Here is a 21531-nt window from a genome sequence, read left to right as displayed (position 1 = left end):
TGTACCTGGTGCACAGTCATGTCTGTGGCTGGTTCCCGGTGCCAAGCATGCGAAGGGCTTTGCTCTGAAGCCTGCGCCCCAGGAGGGCGGCCGGAGATGGGAGATAAAGGTTGTTTACGTGGCAATGATTCCCAGGTCTAACCAGGAGCATTTCCATACCATGCTCAGGCATTACCCACTTGGCCATGAAGGGTTGCAAAACCCAGAACACTCTTCCCTTGCCAGTGAGTGGATATTCCCTATGGCCTTATCCAGGCAGCACCCCAGCCTGCACTGTCTGTGCTGGGACCATAGGGGTGTCCTAAAGCCTTTTGCAAGAGCAAAGGGAATTCTCAATGTAGGGACATGTTCACAGCAGTCAAATCTTTGGATGTCTGGTTTCAGAGGTGGGATAATTTGAGCAACCTGGTCTAGTGGGAGGTGTCCCTGCCTGTTGCAGGGGGTTGGAAGTGGATAAACTTCACATCCCTTCCAGCCGTTCTGTGATTCCATCTTAATCTGGCTACAACAAATCATCCTCCAGCTGAATGAGAAAGCCCAAACCAAACGTATTTCATTTGTTTTTATTTAATTAAAAAAAAAGGAAAAAAAAAAAAAAAGAAAAAGTCATTGCAATCCCATTTAAATACAGAGATTTACAAAGAGGTCCGAAACAGGACTAAAATATTCTTTGAAATGCTGTACTTTTAAATATTGTGCTTTCATAGATACATAAGAAAAATCAGCATATAAAAATACTTTACAAGGAATACACTCTAATATATGGATAAAAATACACATTTAAGTAATGCAGTTCATCTTCATATCATTCAAAATGCATAGGAAGGGATACAAGGACCAAGTTTTTCTTCCTTTTTCTTTTGTTTTGTTTTTTTTTAAAGCCTTTAATAAAAGTCTTCATTAAAAACCTATGAGAGCTTCCACTGCTCAGAATATTGCATATAAAACCACTTTCGGCTGCACTGTCAATGCTCCACAGTATCAATTATGGCACATTATCTAGTAGTGGCAGCAATGGTATGGGATATTGCATACTCCAAGAGAAAATGGCTACGACAACAACTAGCTGGATGGGGCCGGGCACGTGTCTGGAAGAAACACCCTGATACATTGCATCATAAAGTGCTAATACATGAAAGGTGGCAGGCGGATGAGGACACCGATGCAGACATCGTGGCCCCTCTTCCCCATGGGGCTGGGAGCTCTTGGCAGGGAACAGGGGAGCGACCATGGGGCATCATGCTTGCAAAGCCACAGGAAGGCCAGCAACAGGCAAAGGGGGGTGGACCAGGGACGAGCAGCCAAACCCATGTGGGCACACACAGAGCCCAAGCCCACATGGGACACAACCTCCATCTAATGAAGGGCTTCTCATGCCACTGCCTGATAGGAGACAATGAGGTTTTATTAACTCAAAACATCAGGGGCAGCCCTGGAAAGATCACTGTTCTTCAAGCTGTTCACTTGTGGGCACAGGCCAGGTCTGCAAGCAAGAGAGATCTCCATCAAGCCCAGAGAAACGAGGTGGATGGGGATTTGGGCAGCTAATTCAAGGCTTTTAGCCTTGACTATGGCCTTCTGCTCTCTAATAACTACTCCAGCACAGGAAACCACATCACTCATGAGAACTGATAGCAGTATGAGGTGCTTCATCCCACTGCAGGGTGAGCCAACCCTGGTGGGGAGCATGGACAAGAAGGGGTGGCAAGAGGCAGCTGTAAATACCAAGTTTTGAACCAGAATTGCACCACCACTCTAAAGTACATTTTGAAATGTCTTTTCAACAGGGCTCTCCATGGCCCTGCACTGGGACTGCAGAAATCAGTTTATCAATCAGGAGTGTCTGAAGGATGGAGCACAACAGAAAAGGCGTTTCAGTCTTGCTGTATGCGATAAACCAAGCAAACAAGAAAGAAAATAGCACCATGTGTGTTTATAGGATGGCCAAGGCCCTCCAAGCGAGGAGGATGCTGGAGGCAGGACCCTGCACACTCCAATGCCATGGGGGATGGCTGTGGATGCTCCTTCTTCCCACCAGCAGCTCACCCCATCACTGCCTGTGGCCCGAGATGCGCATTCAGTTCCAACCTTCCCAGCACTATTTGGTGGTCTGAAGACCCACCTCCCTACCTGCAGGTTATGGTACACACAGCATTTACAAATACCAGTGCAAAAAACAGGAAGAACACCCCAAATACCACAATGGCTCAGTGGAGGCCCTGGGCATCATCTGCTCCTGCTGCTCAGAGGGTCTGGATGCTCGCCTTGACTTCGGTACCATGGGCTACCTGTGTTGGCAGCTCTCTGGTCCCCTCCTGGGGAGTATTGGCAGCCAGTGCCAAGGGGTTCCGGCTAATCACCAGGTCCAGCTTATCTCCAGCCTCCGAAATCAGGGGAACAGCCAGACAGCAGTCAAAGTCTCTCGTTCGGATGCGGTTTACCTGCCGGGATGGGTTTAGGATGTGCCATGGGGAGGAACAACAGAAAGACCATGTTTGTTAGTCAGAAATGGCAAAGTTGGTGAAAACACATAGCCCTGATTCCAAGTTCAGAGCAAAGACGGGTACCCCTTCAGGATGAGCACATCCTTCCTTAGCTGAGCAATGATGTAGTAACTGGTAGAAGGAAGGAGAATATAAAGTCTGGATCGGGCTTAACCCCTGACCCCCAGTGTCTGGAGCAGTATGACCAGTATTAAACACTACAAGACTCAAAACCAATTCTCCAATACAAGCTTGTAGGAGAAAGGTTGCCATTTTCCATGATTTTTTTGCCATCCTGGCTTTTACTGCCCTTAACTCTGTGATGCAGTCTGCTCAGTGCCAAGAAAACTAACACAGCTCAGACCATGAGGCTTCTGCCAACCACTTCCAGGCTCAGCCAGCAGCAAATTGAGACTGTACTGAACAGTTTCTGCTTCTCCTCTGCCCATTTACATCCTTCCTTTCAGAGGAGTCTGGATGCATTTCACATGGGCTCAGAAGGTGGCTGCAAGTCCTCTCTGCAGGCTTCAGCACTGAAAGCACTTCTGCTACTGTCACTTGCAGACCTTCAGGCACATTTCTAGGCTGGTTCTTCTGCAAGAACCATCCCAGCTCCGTCACCTATATCAGCCAGAGCACTTGGGCTTTGTGCCACGACAGCTCCAGGATGGAGGGGGGTGGCAAACAGCACAGGGAAGGGAAGCAGGGAAGGGAGAAAGGAAATTCCCACCCACTTTTGGAGTGAACATAACCCCTGGGGACACGCGTTGTGTCCTTCTCTGGGTAAGGGCTGAATGAGTCCATGCAACCTTTCAATCCAAAACCCTTTCCCAGCATTGGTGCATGCCCATGGAGCTGGGCTCTGTGATGGTAGCAGTGTCCCCCTGCCCTAACTGGTGTCCACACAGTTGACCCCAATAATGCTTCTTACAGCATAGTAACTAAGGAGAAGTTCTAGACCACATATAGACAAGGACAGACAAGCCATTCCAAGTGCTCTGCCTTTGGAATATGCCAGCCAAGCAGTTCCAGTGCAGAAATGCCATTAGTGCAGTGCCGTGCTCCAGCTAATCCATCCATAGGGTTGTTACAGCAGGGACGAGGCGTTTCACTGGCCTTCATGCACATCATCATGCCCATAATCAGCAGCCCTGTGAAGCATCCTCAGCAATGCCTCTCTGTACTTCTTGATGGCAGTTGCCTGAACCAGCTCTGCAAGCCCTCAATCACGACTCCACATGTCAACACGATGCCAATCGCCTTGTCTTCTTGTAGGTGTAAGCCGTGCAGCTCAGCATGTGGAAGGGGGGTGTTGAAAGTCTTCATGCTGCTCTGTTTAGGATTGCGGGCACACCTCCCAGAGCCCTTGGCATTCGTACGAAAGCGACACATCCAACATTCAACAGAAAGGCAGCCCAGAGCCTAATTAGCTTCTTGTTCATTCTTGCACCATCTTTTATTTGAAGCCGAGAAGGAATTATTGTATAGCAGCCAACTGGCTAGAGACCATAACAAGCTTAAACAAGGTTCCCCACAGCGCTTTGAGTCCTCCAGTTACCTGATGTACATAATTTCCTGGCTCTAATCCTACTGCTGACAACCCTAGAAATCAGTAAAACTGAACATCTTTCTGAGTATTCCCAAACATGGTCACAATATCTGCATTTCCAAACAGGGGGCAGGTTTTCCACTGGGGTTGCACTTGCGCAGTTGCTGTTTGAGTTGCCCCATAATGAGAATAGTTGGTTTTCAGCCATCTAAAGCTCTTCTCCAACCTCCAAAACTCACCATGCTCTTACTGTCCCTCTGGTAGTCTGATATGCCCCAGTCATATTTATTACAGACTGCTTGTGAGCAGAGCTTTTATTCTGTTTCTACATCAGCTGTTCCAGTTCAAGCATCTTTCAAAGGAAAATATCCATTAAAAACACTTTGCTTCCTAGAAAACTCTTTTACTTGTCAAAGGCATGCACGAAACCTTATGAACACCACTTGGCTCCTCCACATGGGGCTTCACAGGAACACATTGGTCAATACAGCTTAGTTCATCCAAAAAATCACCCTCTTACACGATAGTAAAAGGACCAAGGGTGAAGAGCGGAAGCATCACACCTTTTTGGCTGTTCTGGGCTCCCCAAGCTCAAAAAGGCCAGTGCCAGGACAGGCAGTGCCCTGGAGGAGGTATAACCTATGGGTACCACCTAGTGATTTCTCATTATAAAACACAGGTCTCATTGAGTGCTTGGTGGCTAAGAGCTCACCTAGTTGGCTAACTATTACCTTTCATTAAAGTTAGTGCTGCCATGGATGGGTCTCACTTCTCTCTTCCTCTCAGCCACTCATTCACTCCGTCCCAGCCTCCAGAACTGCATTTTGCATTTATTACCTGAAGCACTCTGTCATATGGCTTGAGGCCACACTGATCTGCTGGCCCATCCGGACGGACCATATTTACATAGACACCTTTTTCTAACAAGCCATCCGACACACTGAATCCAAAGTCTTCACTCTCCGGGTCTTTGTGGAGTGTCATCTGGAGGGGCAGAAACAGAGAACAAGTTGTAATGCACCAGAGAAAGGAGGACGTAAGGCAGATTGAGCCTTATTTACCAGACATCATCATCTTGGGTAGATCACATGGAGAAGTGTTTGGGTGACAGCAGTCCCTCTCCTTTGAATGTGGAAGGAAACACAAGCAGTGTAACACAGAGAGCTGCTGTATTTCACCCAAAGAGCAGCAAACCAACTGTTGTTAATAGAGCATCACCTTCCCTAGCCCAGGTTATGCTCTTCATCCTCTGTGTATGCCACAGCACATGAAAAACCAACGTGTTCTGAGGGAATTTTCAGTGTAGTGTGTCAAATGCATAGACAGCTTGTTCCGAACACATCACTCAGCAGGAACTTCCTAACTTCCCTGTTCTTTTCAGAAAATTCCTGTCAATAAGTGCTGATTTACTGAGGACAAGAACCGGGTAATCTCATCACCCTCCCCTTGAGCATGCCATGCTTTGGCCTTGTCTAAAGGAGCAGGAAGCATATCTTGCCATGGATAAAACTGGGAGCCAAGAACAACTCATCCCCCAGACACCACCAAAATCTCCCATTGCCTCCCATGAAGCAGACGTGCAACTCTTCCATGGGGCTCTAACTCCATCACTGTGCTCTTGGCTGGATGAACCTCATGGATGTGCAGTCCTTGGGAAGGACAGCACCCAGGATGACGCACAGGAGCAGCCCTCCTGGCCTCAACCTCATCTGCAAAACCAGCCAACACGAGATGCTCCAGCAGAAGGAAGAGTCACCCTATACCATGCCTAATTACACAGCTCCCTCCTTCAGGTATGAAGGAGTTTTATTTAAAGGCACATCTGCCATGCCCTGAAGGACAAGAGCAGATCAAACATCAAAAGCTGTTTTTTCCAGCTCCCATAACTGCAGGTTTCACTCTAAAGTCATACTGGAAAAGAAAGAGGCAGTCAAACGTTTTGAAACCTTTCCAGCTTCTCCCCTTCTTGCATTCTGCATCAGCAGCTTCTACACTTAATTAGTTTTCCTAATTACAGTTGCCTTGCACCATGCTTAAACTGGCTGTGTTCAGCTGGGTACTGAATTCAAACAAGCATCCCATTGCTGAGGAACACACCTTCAGGAAAGGCTGGAATGGAGCGGAAGGGGAGGGAAAGAAGTTATTTTTAAGTTATTTATTATATAAAACGTGCCCTACTGAACTGGAATAAGGTGGAGGGGTCTCCACAGGGCCACACTTTGAGCTTCCTTGCTTGCATCTGTAGCACCAACTAATGAACTCCAGAACACAAGGACCTGGATGTCTCATCTAATAAAGGGAAAGAGGAAAGCACAGATCTGAACCCTGCTGAAGCATGGCAGCTAAATCCTGTTACTCTTCTGAAGAGACCCCTTCTTCTTCAGCTGACCCTCCGGAAACGGTTGCTGCAGACCTTGGTGGGGGCCAGCTTTAACAAGGGGTTCTCCAAACAAAGGAGATCTTCTCTTCTACAAGGTTCAAAGCTGTAACCATCGAGGTACTGCAGTGCCACAGCAAGAGCAACCCTTGGCAAACACAAACCTTGTGAAACTCGAGGGGGGTAGGGGACATGATCTCCTGCATCTCCTTCTCAATCTTCTTCACATCCAGGTTCCTCTCATTCTTCTTGGCAGGGGAGCTGCTGCTCTCAGTCTGTCCATCCTCACAGCTGGCGTTTGCCTTCCTCAACGGGCTCAGTCCCGAGGGGTTGACAGAGTCCAGGAGCAGCTTGCTGTTGTCCAAACCCAGGTTGTGCACACTCCCTGTCATGATGGATGCCTGTAGGGTGAGGACACAAAGTCACTCAGCTGAGCCAGGAGCAGGAAGAGATGGACCGCAAGGCAACAAAAACAGCACAGACACCAATAGGATGGCACCATTGCTCTCATGGATCAGAAAATAAGTACCAAGAAGCTCTTCCAGTTGGCTATAAAAGCCATTTCCAGACCTCGGGAGCCTGCTGCCATACCTATCACTGACCTGCTGTTTGCTCTCCACCCCAACATGGAGCTTTATCTCAGAAGGAAGAATGTGTGAAGCATCTCCTTATTTTCTGATGACCCCTTCTACACAAACAGGGCCAGACAGGCCTCATCTTGTACAGGAACCTTCTTGGTAGTCAAGGATGAACATCCCAACCTCAGAGGTCTCCAGTGTTTGCTGGGCTCTCCAGCCTACCCTGCAGGCTGCAGCTCACACAGGGCTGGCAATAGCCACGGGGAAGCAATAGCTTGGACTCCACTGAGGCCAATTCAGTAGAGAAATTAGGATTTTATCTGTCAGTAAATGGGAGCTGTCACTGAGAAAAACTGAGTTAAAAATATGAAATTAAGTAGTATTTAAGCCTGGTCATCCCTGATAGCATCCATTAATAGATGGCCCTAAGTAGATTCTACTCCATTTGGCAATGCTTTTCACTAATGAGATTACATTGATCAAAGCTAACGAAGGAGTCAAGAATCCAGTCTGTGGAACCTCAACTGGCTCCAGGTCACAGAGTCCATTTAAACAGCGTAATGAAAACTGTCATTTGGGAGTTTAGGCTCCCAGGTTCTGCAGTCCCATTAAACATCAAAAGGTAGAAGGGGAAAGAAAAGGAAGGGTTGGGAGCAGAGAGCAAAATTCCAGTGTTAAACTTGACAAGTCAAAGAGGAACTGCTCCTGTCCGTGGGGTAAACAGCATCCAGCTAAATCTCTAACTAAGGCCCTCCAGCTCTTTGCTTCAAGCTGGAACAAAGGCAAAGAAAGCAAATTGTGGTGGCAGGATGAAAATGCCAGGAACTCCCCACCCTATTCCCAAGCACAACCTTTTAGCTTTGCACTTTTCAGGTCTTCACACTAAAAATGACGAAACCAGCTTGAGTTTGGCCAAAACCCCCAAAACCTGGTACATGCTGAAAGGATGTGGACTTACCCCATATTGAAACAGATTCAAAACCATCATTACAACCAACCACAGTCTGTTTGTTCAGTGACCCCAGGCAGCCTCAACACACCCCAGGGTGCTGTGCCATGCTGTACCAACACCAGCAAGGCAGAGCCAGTGAGGAGACGGACAGGTCTTTGCATACTGTGTTACTGCCAGAACCAGCCAGTACCCAGGAGCATTCATCTCCTTCCCTACATTCAAGGTATTGAAATACTCCTTGCAGCATCATAAACAATTTGCTGGGTGCTTTGGTGTAAGAGCAAGCAGCAGAAAGGACAATTCCAGGCTTCTCCAGCCTGTGGCTGCCCTGCATTGTTTTCCCCCATGTCTTGGCTGCCCTCAAAGCAAAGCAGGGACACGTGCTCCACTAGATGTACTGGGAAAAGCCCGTTTCTATCCACACCCCATAGTCTCAAAGTGGATTGCTACTGTGTGTGAACCTGTTTCCAGGCTATCTTGGGTCATCTTGAATGACTCTCATTGTTTCAGTTTTTTAAAGCGTTGCTATAACTGTCAAAGCTCCAAATCCTTGAAACAGCATCTCTGCACTATTGATCCCTGGAAAATGAAAGGGATTGGGCACAAGGATATTTTCTCTATCCTGGTATTTCACAGTCCAACAAATCCCCTCTTTCACATTTAGGTGCCAGCCATTATGTAGAAAAGAAACATCTATGCATCATTTTAGAGGGGTGTTTTTCCCTTAAGCATTCAACAACAGTTCAGCAAGGCTGAGAGCAGTTGCCTAAACTCGTTTCTACATACATTCAGGTCCAGGAAATAAGTGATTAAAGGAAGAAGTTACAGTTTGTGGGGTTTGTTGCGTTGGTTTGTTCTTTTTTAAATCAGCACTTTCTTAAGCAGTTAAGATAACAAATACAGGGGTTTGTGTTTCAACACAATGAATTGACTCAAGATTTCCTCCGCCACTTACAGTTGCTAAGGATCAAGGAGGAAAGAATAATTAGTAAGTCCTTTGTCACCACACAGACCAAAACAGGACTTTCCTTTTCCACCTCCACTTATTCAGACTTTGCCTTTTTCTCTCTGAAGCCTGAGAGATGCAACTGTGCATAAACACAGACCCACAGGGGATGATGGAGGGCACGACCCAGCGAGCTCTCTCCGGTCCTTGGCACAGAGAAGGCAAGGGGAGAGATGAGCTCATGGGGTCCTGGCTCCTTCTTTTGGGCTGCAGGAGCTGAGTCAGGGAAGGGAGCAGCACAGGTCCCATCCTGCTGGGCAGGTTTGCTTCCTGCTGCTCCACAGTCTTGAGGGAGGCCTTTATTTGCATCCCACACCTTAGAAATCCAGGCTCCTTATCCTATAACCGGACACAATAACATGACCTCCAAAGCATTTTGGATAAAGAAAAGAGAAAGTGGCTTGTGAAGAGAGGAAACACCTTTATTTCTGCAGGAAGCAATTACTTAGATTTTTCCATGGGGAAGCCCGGCTGAAAAGCTTCCAATTACCTCTTTCACTGAAAGAGTTTCCGGCACAGTGACAGCTGAATGCAAGATATATGTTGGGCCAGGCTATGTTTGAAGTAAGCCAAGGCTTCAAGCCCAACAGGGCTAAAGGGGGCTCCTTTTGCTTGGCCTTTAATTGCTTTGGACAGCCAACATCTTCCCAAGCAGAGGGTTTATTTACCGTTTGATAGGGAAGGTTTGCCAACAGTCATGTGAAGATTGTTGGCCAGCAATGATTTGCAAAAGGAGCTTGGAGTTCCTGGTGGGTAACTCATCGGCCCAGGGGGAAAGTGCACACAAGCAACTCTCTAATGAGACATAGTTATCCATTAGCACAAACTGAGATTAAACTCAAACCCGTCTTCACACCACCAGCAGCACAGGGATGCTATGGGCAGTTAACAGATGTAGGGAAACAGTCTAACCTTTAGGGCAAGAGCAAAGCAATGGGATCAGCAGCAAATTCAGAAAGGGATTTACCTCAATCTCCCTCAAAAGCTCAGACTGGCCGCATGTTTCCAAATCCTCCAAAGCTTCTCCAAAAACACGCCAAAAACTATCCTCGTGAGTGGTCTCAAGGCCATTTTGGCGGTTGGGGTATCTGTTGTAACGTAGGAACCAAACATTGTCAGCACTCTTCTGCAGCGGGGTGAAAGCCGCAAGGCTACAGCAAGTGTCTCACCAGTAAAAGCAGAGACTTGAGGAGTCTTCATATACAAAAGCAAACAATATGAACTTTTCAGACAAGAGTCCGAACACGAGACCTCCATGCATTTACTAACAAGAGTCCTTCAAAGGAAGAATTAAGTTGGTGTAGTAATGTCAGAGTTCAAAGGGTAAATTAAAAAGTGCCTGTAGGAAGATTGTAGGTTTAGGAAGACGTTTTGGTGAAATAGAGAAGTGAAAGAAAAAAGGATGCGTTATGGGTAAACCAGGAGCCTCAGAGACTGTTAGTACAAAGGCTGATGGGATAGAGCTCAGATCTGAGACACAGAACACCTGAGAAGAGAGAGAAAAACACAGAGGGTAACAGACATGGTGAGAAAATGATAAATACATTAGGTCTCTATGAGAGTAAATAATGCAGAGATGTATATAAAAATGGTTGCCCTGGACTGGACAAGCAAATGCACACAACAGCCAGCAATATTGACAGTGTCATGTATAGCCCATACAAACCACGTTTCATTTGCTTTGGGTTGGCCAGGGAACTGAGCTGTTACCTTCAGAAAGTCGCTTTTTATGGCTATATAACAGCCACGGCACTTATTGCCATGTAAAGATTGCCACCATGTAAAGATTGCCACTGGTTCCATCTACATACAACACAGAGTAAGGATAGAGAGGACCCCACTCAACATACGTTAACATGAACACCATGTGTGCCTTGCTGGGGGTTCTGCAATTCCCCACCTTGGATGTTTCAGCATCTCTTATCTCTGACCAGAAAGACAAGGTCAATTCTTGGACTGTTAAAGCAAATAGCAATCAAACATGCTGAAGCTCTCTGAACAAGCCAGAGAAGTAGGTGACACTGGGCACTGCTTACTGAGCACCAGCTCTGTGCAGAACTCTGAGTGCTCAGTTTAACAGGAGCCTCTTGAATTAAATTCCCTGTAGTGTTAAATCAAGGTCACAATAAAACCACTAATGTGTCATGGGGAGAGACCCCAAAGGGACAGTGACGTTAGGGCAGCCCTAATGCATCTTCTACACATCTTATTAGGAGCTGCATGGGCAAGGCTCCACCTCTGCAACATCTGGCACTACTTGCACAGCTTAATGGTCATCATTAAGGAAGGGAGCTCATCCACCAGAGCCATTTAGCAGAGTCAGAACATTTAACTTGAGCACAAGTCAAACAGAGCTTGGCCTCCATTAAATATATAATGACCCCTTGCACTATTAATAGAGCTTTTTCCAGATCTCTATTAACTGCAAAGTCTTTAGCACACGCTTTGCTTTTCATTTAAGGGTTTAAATGGAAGCCTGTAGGAGACAAACACACACATGTGCTTTTGCTCCTTGGGGGATCACGGCCTGACTGCAGGGAGCAGTATCTGAAGTACCTTATTGCATTTAAATACCTCCCCCCTTCCTTTCATCAGCTTTTAAAGGCCAGTTAGCCTTCACACCAGCAGAAAGGTCAGAAACCCACACAGCAAGACCTTAGAAAAACAAACCAAAATTTCCCCCTAAAAGGAATTTTCAATTCTTTCCCCTTACTCATTTCCTTCCTCTGCTGCCAGGTTCCCAAGGAGGCAAAAGTCCCTTCTAGTTACCAGTTTCTTGCCTCTCAGATCAGCAGCAGAACACACATCCAGGACACAGATGAATCAGAACGGGGGCTCTCACATCACCAGCTCAGCAGGTTTTTACAGGCTAAAGGCAGCCAGCACTAGAGATAAGTTTGTTTTCCTCCCTAGTAAAAGCACTCAGCAGCATGAACCCATTTCACTTGCACTTTGACATCAGGGCTTGGAGCCCTCATTAGGGACGTGCAGAGCTTTGAGGGCTCAGATTTGCTAACTTCAGCTGGCTTCGCTGCGAGGGCCACCAGGGACAGTGACCTCTGCGAGCTGGCTCTCACTGAGATGCAAAACAAGAACAAAGTCTCCGCCACTGCCAGCCTTCCTGCCAGTGTGATCCCTCTTTAAATAGGTGGAAATGGCCATGAGATGTTCTAAGGGTTTTCTTTGGACAAACAAAAGTTAAGGAACAAAATAAGGAGGAAACAAAAAGAACTGACAGTACCAACATGACACACACAACTGTGGGGACTCTGGAGGATGTCAAGGGCAGAGTTCTAAAGCAACGAGGCTTTGCCACCACGTGTGGCTCAGCAAGGGGGAAATCCAGCAGGGTTTTGACCCAAAGCAAGGGGCAGCTGCAGCCTCCTCCATGGGCTCAGGAAGTGTTGCAGGATTTCTCCCACACCAGCTAAACCCAGGCATTGCCTTCAATACGCTCTCTCAACGTGGCTTTATTTGTGGTGTTGGAAGGGTGTGATGGAGAGAGATGTTCCAGCCACAGCTTTGGGAGATTGTAACTTGGACATGAAGTCTCATACTGGTCCTCCAAAAGCTTTGGTTGGCCTATTCTGTTTCATGGCTGTTTTGAGCTGTTGTGTCTGGCCAACGCATGCGAGGAGAGCCCTGATCACATCTATTTATTACACCTAAACCATTAAAACACTGCAGCCTTTACATGGCAAGGCAGGAGAATGAGACGTGGCAAGAACCTGTGATCCATGCAGCTGAGACCACCCTACTTTCAGAGACAAATGTCCCCTGGCCATGGCAGACGTGCCACAGAGCTACACCCAGGGTAACCTGGCAATGTGGAGGGGGTTCACCACCCCAGCACCCCTCCCCATGGCTGCCTGATGCCGAGATGAGAACATTGCTGGCCATTCCATCACATTCCCCTGCCCCATTGTCCCTATACAGTGACACCCACATCTGCAGATGCTCCTCCCACCCCTCCGTACCTGCTGGGCTTGTCCCAGTCATCTTCACTGAAGCTTCCATCCATGTAGGGGTAGTTTTTCCTGGGGTCCCCCGGAGGGGTGCTGCTCTTTTGCCTGCTGTGTCTCCATTCATGTGGATGGAGGGCTATTCCTGCAGCCTGAGGCATGTACGTACCTAGGGAAGGCAAGAAGGGGTGCAGAAAGAGAAGGTAATACTGGTCAGAAAGCCCAACTGGCATTAAGTCATGCTGAGCCAGGAGAGCCACCTTCCTAAAGTCCCAAACCTGAGGCGATATAGATTGCATACTGCTTCCATCTCAGTCATCCAAAAGGGATTGTTCTTCCCATCTCTTCTTGCTTTAACCAAAGCAGCTTCTCAGGATCTTGTCATAAGATGCTCCATTTCTCCTTTGCTCCCCCAATTCTGAGTAGTTGTGGGTCTGGGATCCACACACCTCGGACTATGCATACCCACAGATGCAGATCCTACCCCCAGCCAGCTCCAAATTTGGTTAACAGCTCCTGTTTCCACACTGAACCCAACAGAAATTGTGCTGTTGATGCAGCCACCATTAAATACAGTGAGGCCTTCAAAAGGTAAAGAGAAGATGCTGCCAGGCTTCCCTCAGTGTACCCAACCCCATTTGTTTGGAAGGATTTGAAGTCTCAATTTCTACTGGGGGAAAAAAAAAATCATTTAGAATCATTTAGATTCTCAACTGTCCTTGGGACTTAGTGGACATCACAAAAAGGTAATAGGATATAGAAGGACAGCAGCAAAGAAACTGCATCCAGAAGCAACAGCTTCCCTTCAACAAGTATAACAACACTGAGGGTACCTGGTGGTGGTCACCAGCTCAGCAGTGGTAAAGGAGGAAGATCCAGCCCTGATCCCAAGAGCTGCCAGGGAATTCCTGCAGCCAGCAGAGCCCTCCCATGCCTTTGGGATCAGCTGGTGCAGGTATGGAAAACTGCTTTGGGTATATGTGTGTGAAGAGCAAGGAACAGGAGTTAAAACTGCTGGCTTGAGAGAAGGTGAGGCTTTTCCATACCACATTTGATAAGAGATCAATAGGGGCTGTTGGGATGAAATCAGACATGTTTCATTACTTCTGCCCCCATGGGCTTTCCTGTACTGCAGTGTCCTACTCCAGAGATGCAAACCCACCACTACCAAGTCACAAGATCCCCACGGAGCTGCCTGGGCAGAAACCTTCCAAACCAGAGCATTCCTCAGCAGTATCAGTGCCATCTGCAGTGGAAACAAATCTCCTGAGTCCCCTGCCCACCTCCTGCTGCCCATTGACTGTTTCAGAGAAATCCCCACAGCCCTTCCAAGAAGCATCGTGCACTTCCATCACACGCTGTGCCAAGTGAACAGGAAGAGGTAACAGGAGAAACACATCATTAACGGAGACTTGACCTCCCAGACAGCTCAGAGCACTGGAAATACCCAAAGACAACGCCAGCCCTTCCTTTGGAAATGCCAGGGTCTGTTATTTCACTTAGCTGAGTGTTTCCTCCATGTGTTTTTAAAGGTTAGGCTGCTCTGGAGACAGCCCCAGGATCAGTCTTGCCAACAGGTCACAGCACTCAGGAGCACTCGCTGCCTGCTAGAGCAGAGCAAGGTTCCTGGATGCAGGTCCCTGTAGTAGGTGGGCAGCAGTGGGTGCAGGGGTATGGGTGTGGAGCTGTCACTTGGGTGCCACTGTTTTACCTCCTCCTTCCAAAGGGATAGGCTGGATCCCTGGAATTCAGAGCCACCTGGTGGCACGTTCCCACCAAGCCCAGCACAGCCCAAACCCATCCTTGAGCGGTTTCCTAGAGCCCTGGATGAACCTAAAACCCACAAGGCTGCAGAGCCCAACCTATAGTTCTCCATTTGGGATGTAAACCCCAATCTCCAGGCAGGTTTCCCTGCATATCCCATGGGCAACCCCGCATGTCCTTCTCCCTGCCCTCTTCCCAGCACCACCATGCAGCCAAATGCAGTTGCCAGGGAAGAGGAGAGAGCTTCTTGAAGCAGAGTTGCAGCCTGTGGATGTTGGGCAGCTTGGCACCAGCCCCACTCCTGGGGCTCTGTGCTCAGTTACTGATTCTCAATTTACCAGTCTAAACCCAGTGTCCAATGTGTGTTAATGTCCTAATAGATGGAAAAGGACTGCAGCAGGATGAAGGCCAGGGAAATCCTCCTTAATGAAGCCTCCAGTCCCAGATGCTTTCCCAAATTAAGACCTCAGACCAGTGAAGGAAGACACAGGCATGGTGGAAAAGACATCCATGCACTGCACCCTAACTCAGAGGGCAGTGAGCACAGCACACACTGAAGGTGCTTTGCTCCTGCAGCATCCCTCTGGACAGCAGTCTTTTCACCAGTTCCCTTTGCAGAGGCGGTTCAGGGTTTGGTTTTGTTTCAACGTGGGCTAATACAAGCTTACATCATTAAATCTGAACAGGAATAACTATTTTCCAGTGTTTTTCTCTGAATAAAAAAATCTGTTCCCATGACTAGAGTATCCTTCATCCCAATTCCATGTGTCTGCCAGAATCCGCAGCTGAATAAACCTGGCCTCAAAGACATGTGTTCATCTGATCGCTCACTAGAGAGTTAGAAATACCTTCTTGTAGTATTACCTTAATTACTGTGTTAAGTGAGTGCTTCTAGTCACAAGACATTCTTGTGGATTTTAAAACATCCCGAAGAGGATTAATATGTCCTACATGGCCTCTCTGGGGAATTAGAAATGAGCTATGCACCAAATACTCCGTAAGACATATGGCCAGTGAATACTTCCTCTGATGATGTGAATTATGAAGTGCTGCAATGGTTGTGAAAACGCTGTGAGCAGTGTGATGCCATATAAGCCAGAAAAAATGTGCCAATAAAAACATAAAGCAGATATATCAGCTCAGAGCACCACAGGAGTGCACTTTAAAATCCATTTTGTTCCTCACTGGAAGCAAGAAGCCATGTAAATATGGTCAGACCACAGGCTTCAGCTGATATTCAGTCTCCAGGCAGGTTCAGGGGCTCTGTCCATCTTCACCCTAAGAAAAGACAACCCTGGCTTACCTTGGCTTCCATACCCAGCATCAATGCCAGAACCATCCCAGGAATCCATCACATTGTCCATGCTGGGAATTGTGCTGGAGTATATCTCAGACAGCTTGCTAGTTTTCTGGGAGTCAGTCAGGTCATCTTCTGGGTCACTCACTTCATTTATACTCCCCGACTTCCTGGGATAGGATTCTGAAACCAGAACACGCTGCTTTAGTAAGCACAAAGACTTACACTGACATAGGGCCAAGCCCAGGTACTGGGAGTCCTTTGCAGAACCTCTTCAGCTCTTGCAAAGTAGCAGACAGAGGCATATGTAATGTGGGTGAAAGGATTTAATGCTGCATTCTTAACTCAAGCTGAATCAAGAAACGCCCTTCTGAGATTTTAGCATATGGAATATATGGGGATTTGAGAGAGTTGGCACCTAATCTCAGTTCTCAAGCACACCTTCTTGTGCCTTTCACACAATCCCAGACTGCTTTGTGTTGGAAAAGACCTTAAAGCTCCTCCAGCTCCAACTCCTGCCACAGGCAGGGACACCTTCCACTGAAGCAGCTGCTCCAAGCCCCTGTGTCCAACCTGGCCTTGAACACTGCCAGGAATGGGGCTTCTCTGGGCACCCTATGCCAGTGCCTCAGCATCCTCACAGGGAAGATGTTTTCCTAATATCTAACTAAATCTCCCCTCTTTCAGCTTAAAGCCATTCCCCCTTGTTCTGCCACTACCACGGAGTCAGGGTGCTGGCTGCAAACTTCCTGTTTTAATGAGGTTCCAACAATGCAACCTGGTCCCAGACTATCACAGCTGAAGGTACAGCCCCCTTCCAAGAATGTACAACCTCACATCAACTCAAGGCTAACCACCACCTCTCCAGAGAGAGTTTCATGGAATGTGGAATTCCTGGGCCTGATATCTGGGAGCTGAATTTCCCCTGATTAGTGATTGGAAAATGGAAAGTTGAATACAGGTGATGAAGCTCAGATGTTCCCTTTCATTATTTTAGTACTAATAGACCCTTATTATCATTATATCAGATTCCATTTCAGGTACAAGCTATGTCTGGAATGGTTTCTCAGCACAAGCATTTAGTTGTACTGAATAGTTTAGAGTCCTTGTTGATTAGATATCTTGTTAGCCTGCATCTCCAGCTCACAGAGACCAGGATAAAAAGCCCTCTGAAAGTCTTCATTTGTCAATGAGGACAGATTGTTTTACCAAACAAAGCCCTGAAGGTCCACATTTCCCAAGCATTCAGAAGATTGCTCCCCATGATTAACTCAAGATTACCTTGAAACTTCAATTACACCTGCTTCATTCTCAGAATGATTAAGGAGGCTCCAACTGGCACTTGCATGTCAATTACTGCATCCAGTGGCTATGACAATGCTCAGTGTCAGCAGGGGGGATAAGGGGCATTTCAGACCAAGGATTGAGGTGCTTTGGTTGCAGGGAACAAGAGTGGGGTTTCTGGGAAAGGAGTGAGCTCCCCAGTTCTACCTCTGCTTGCTAAGTCTTCATTCCCTGCCTCAACTTTATGACTTGTAGAGCAACACGTTTGCAAACTGCTCTGAGGTCTATAGAAGTTGAGGAGCAATGCTGCTTCATCAGATGCAGGACAGACATCCCATGGGCCATGCTTGCTTGGAAGAGCTTGACCACTGTATTTCTTCCCATTCTCATAGCACCATGGGCTATTGGCCAAGTAGGTCCAATTAAATCTAGAGACTATAGAAGCATGGCACAAAAAGAGGTAGAAAATATGGGGTGTGGGGAGAGACAGAAATGCAGCCAGAATGGAGAAGCTACTTTCTGAACTTCATGAAAAAGCCCTAGTTTGGCTGTGAAGTTTGCGTGTTCCTGGTTTCACCAATCCCTCCTCTGTCCCCCTAAAAGTGGCCTGCCTGTACTAAGTATGCTGCTGTTCCTGGATACCATGTCACAAACAACAGCATCAAAGCCACGGGGAGCTTGGAATGGAAATGAGAAGGGGATCTCTAGAGTGAAGGCAGATGCTTGGAAAGATGATCTGAGGACCCCAAGCCAGGAGAAAAGGTGGCAAAGATTTATTGCTGATTGGTTTCAAAAAGTTGAATTAAAGGTGAGGGATTTTTCCATGGATTTCACCAGCTCAGTGTCCCCTTGCCTCACTTTTTTTGGGGGGGAAACCACAAAACCATCAAAACAACAGCAAAAACCTGCACTTTTCTACTTGCAAAGGCAATTCTGCTTCACTCCTGGGTGAAACACCCCCAGAGACAGGCAAGAGCAGCAACAGCACAAGGTGTCAATCCAGAAAGAAAATCATTACCAGCACTAATCCTGCTGTCTACTCTCTCCCCAGTACCACAGACAGCCCCTGCATTGCCTTTGGTTATCATCTGAGCCAGAAAACATGCACCTTCCCCCTCTGCACCCAGTCATGCCCCTGACCACTGCCCTCATCTCACCTCCCACAACCCACAAAGGAAACCCCACAGCGTTACCTACTCCATCGCGTGGGATCCCTTCACCTTCCCATCCCAAACCATCCCAACTCACTCTCCATCTGCTTCTTGATCTTCAGCGTGACCGTCTCTCCTGCCATCTGCAGCAGGTGAATGGCTTCACTCAATGGTTTGCCCTTGAGGCTCACGTTATTAATCGCTAATATCCGGTCACCGATGTGGATGGCTCCAGTTCTGGAGACAAAAGGCACTGTCAGAACCTTCAGAGAAGTGATTGGCCTCTGTGAAACAGGCTGTTATGTTGTTACTTGAAGCAATAGCATGTTAAGTCTCTGCACTTTCAAATATGTCTTGGTTTTCCCTTGGTATACCCACGATTTCCTCTTCCTTGCCACTAGCAGGAATCTGGGTCCCTCCCCATCTTCCACCTGTGTATGTACGTACAAATACGCACAGGAATGTCTTCTTTCCTTGGATCCCAGGCCCCTTGAGACCTGGGACTGCAGAGAAGCTTACAGTCAAAACTTCTTAAGGCAAAGGGGTGTATACATTAAAAGCACAAGCATTTCCAGTGCGCATTGTCCACCAGACTGAAGGACATGTTCACACTGATGGAAGTAAGCGGTAAGACATAGAAACCCACTGATAAACAAGACCAAAACTGCCCAACACAGACTGTGTGTGCAAGCATCAGCTGAACTGGTTGCAGACCAGTTCATGCTGTGTTTAAAGCTCACCCCTCCACAGCTCCACCTCTGTGACTTTCTCCATCAGAACCAGCACTCTAAGGAGTGGTTACTGTGTTGTACTGCACAGCTATGCTACAGTACTGGCTTCTGCTCTCAGCTAAATACATCCTCAGGCAACAGCCAGGAACAAACTTCTCCCCCTTCTCCTCCATCCTTCCTCTCTGTCTGCCCACAGACAGGGTTCACTTTATCTCTCCTCTTGTTTGCTGCAGCTCCAGGAGGAGCAGGATGTGCTCAGAGCTGGCTGCAAGGCAGGAGCTCATGGTTGCTGCTGGCTGGACCGAGCTCACCACACTCGCACTTCCTAATGCCAGCAAGAGCAGGAATCCTGTCCTCCTCCAGCACTGCCGTGAGGTTTAGAAACCAGGAACCTGTGTGATGGAGCCAGGAGGAGATGCACATCTGAACTGCAGCATCTTTTTCTTCATGGCAAAGAGCTTCTCTCAGGCACATCTCCAAATTCTCCTGCAGAACTGGGATTTAATGTGCTGTCATAGGCAAAAGAGCTGCTCATCTTTCCCCAAACTATGAAACTTTGGTAGGCACACTGCGTTGTTCGGAAACATCTGCTACATACCCATCAAATTGGGAAATGCAGGCAAAGAGCAGGCAGGACTGCTGCTGCTGCTGCTGCAATACTTGGACAGTGCATAACGGTCCCACCAGCCACTAGATGTCCGTCTCATCCCATCCAAATCAGCCTGGAAAAGCCTTCAGGGAAAACTTGTGCATTCAAATAAATCATGGATCAAACTGGAACCGGAGCATTTGCCTTCAAAGTTTTATCTACATGGTCACAGAAAATCAAGCTTAACTACTGGCAGTTTAGAGGTGATCCTTGGCTCATGGCAGTGGCTCAGCATTGGAGGGCATCCTGCTATAGCCCCGAATACAGCATGGGGCACATCTACCCAAGAGAGCAGCCCAACAGCCCATGTCTGAACAACATGACTGCTCTGCAGGAACTGGGAAAGCCCCTCGGCAGGGAAAAATAGAGGAACTATTAAAAAGAATGGTCACGTTCAGCAAGGTGGTTTTCTTCAAGGGGGGGAAGTAAATCAAGGTCCAGTCCTCTCATCTGCCCATCTCTCAGCACCCCTGTGCCGAACAGGAGCAACAGAGAAAGCTGTTCCTAGCCAATGACCCTTGTGTCTCTCCATTATCACTAACAGCCCCTAATCCACCTCAAATACAAACCAGCACAAGGGAACAGCAATAGGGAAGTTGCAAGGTGTAAAAGGGGCTGCAGACACACAATGGAGGAGGGGTGGCTGCATGCACATGGTAGGGATTTACATGGTACATGGGCAGAGCCATCACCCTTTCCTCCCTGCCAACATGAGTTGGTGCTGAGCACTCCTGGATAAAACCCTCCTGCAGCTACCCCATCTATTTGACCAGGCAGCACCAGAGGATGGGCAGGCACTTTATAATGCCAGCAATAGCCCCAAACTGCTTTTGGAAAACCATTACACTGTGACCAGAATCGAACAATGCTGTTCAGACATGCTCCCTTTCCCAAGGAGAAAGAAAACAAGCTCCATGGCCGAAGCTAAAGCTACCTGTAGGCACTGAACGAGGGGAAACCGAGGCTATATATGGGAGAAAGCCACTGCTCGACACCAACCTGACAGCCTGAGCTGCCTCTCTAGGTATCTGTAAGACTAGACAACTACAAGGAGAAAAATGTTCCAAGGACAAGATAAACCCCAAATCATCCAGATCTGGAGTCTTTTCAGCTTAGACAGCATGTCACCTACTGTGACAGATGTGTGACACATCCTAAAGGACACCCTGTTTTCCCCATCACCAAGAGAGCAGCCTGAGCTACAGCACAGGCCAGTGCCTTTACATGAGCTGCCAGCACATTCCTGTTATCAGACAATGGGATCTGATCCACCCTGTGCCAGTGCTGCTGAAACATGTCCTGTGCTCCAGCACAGGATCACAGGATCCATGACTAGCCAGTCATGGATCTGGGTTTAAATCAGTGCCTTTCAAAAACCTGTTACTTTGCTGTGGGCAGCCTTCATCCCAGTGCTCCTCACCCTCCCCACAGTGAGACAGTGTTATCCAGAGAAATCCCTGCACTGCTCCATCCCCACGCCACTCCTCTGCACTGTTGTTTGTTAGTTAGGAACAGTGAACACACTGAGTGGCTCCATTGCTCTTCTCAAAAGGCTTTTCATCCCTTACTGCCTGCCAGCCCTTCCTCAAAATCCAGTGGTACTGCAGCACTAGCCTGCACTACATATCTCCGTAGTCACTGATGTGTATCCGAGTTCAAAGGAGGAACAGCCACAGCACTGCAAAGGGAATTGAGAGCAACAAAGGTACAAAGCTGTCTTCTGACACCTGACAGGGCTTGGGCTTTCT

General features: G+C 47.7%; 1 protein-coding gene across 4 annotated transcripts in view; it reads right to left on the bottom strand.

Moving 5' to 3' along the window:
• Nucleotides 1-548: 548 nt before the first annotated feature.
• Nucleotides 549-21531, bottom strand: part of GRIP2 (glutamate receptor interacting protein 2) — a 101748-nt gene continuing 80765 nt past the window's right edge. For 3 of the 4 annotated variants that reach the window (XM_031042823.2, XM_034066032.1, XM_031042824.2), the window contains 7 exons: nucleotides 18501-18640; nucleotides 15975-16151; nucleotides 12923-13076; nucleotides 9913-10033; nucleotides 6574-6810; nucleotides 4870-5016; nucleotides 549-2441 (listed from right to left, as the gene is read on the bottom strand). In XM_031042823.2, the coding sequence (XP_030898683.2) occupies nucleotides 2244-2441; nucleotides 4870-5016; nucleotides 6574-6810; nucleotides 9913-10033; nucleotides 12923-13076; nucleotides 15975-16151; nucleotides 18501-18640 (1174 nt within the window). In that variant the 3' untranslated portion in view covers nucleotides 549-2243. Of the gene's footprint in view, nucleotides 2442-4763; nucleotides 5017-6573; nucleotides 6811-9912; nucleotides 10034-12922; nucleotides 13077-15974; nucleotides 16152-18500; nucleotides 18641-21531 lie in introns of all 4 variants that reach the window. The other variant, XM_031042826.2, reaches the window with a different exon arrangement.

The sequence above is a fragment of the Melopsittacus undulatus genome, chromosome 9 (genome assembly GCF_012275295.1).
Source record: "Melopsittacus undulatus isolate bMelUnd1 chromosome 9, bMelUnd1.mat.Z, whole genome shotgun sequence".
NCBI lineage: Eukaryota > Metazoa > Chordata > Aves > Psittaciformes > Psittaculidae > Melopsittacus > Melopsittacus undulatus.
This window is presented reverse-complemented; position numbering and strand designations above follow the sequence as displayed.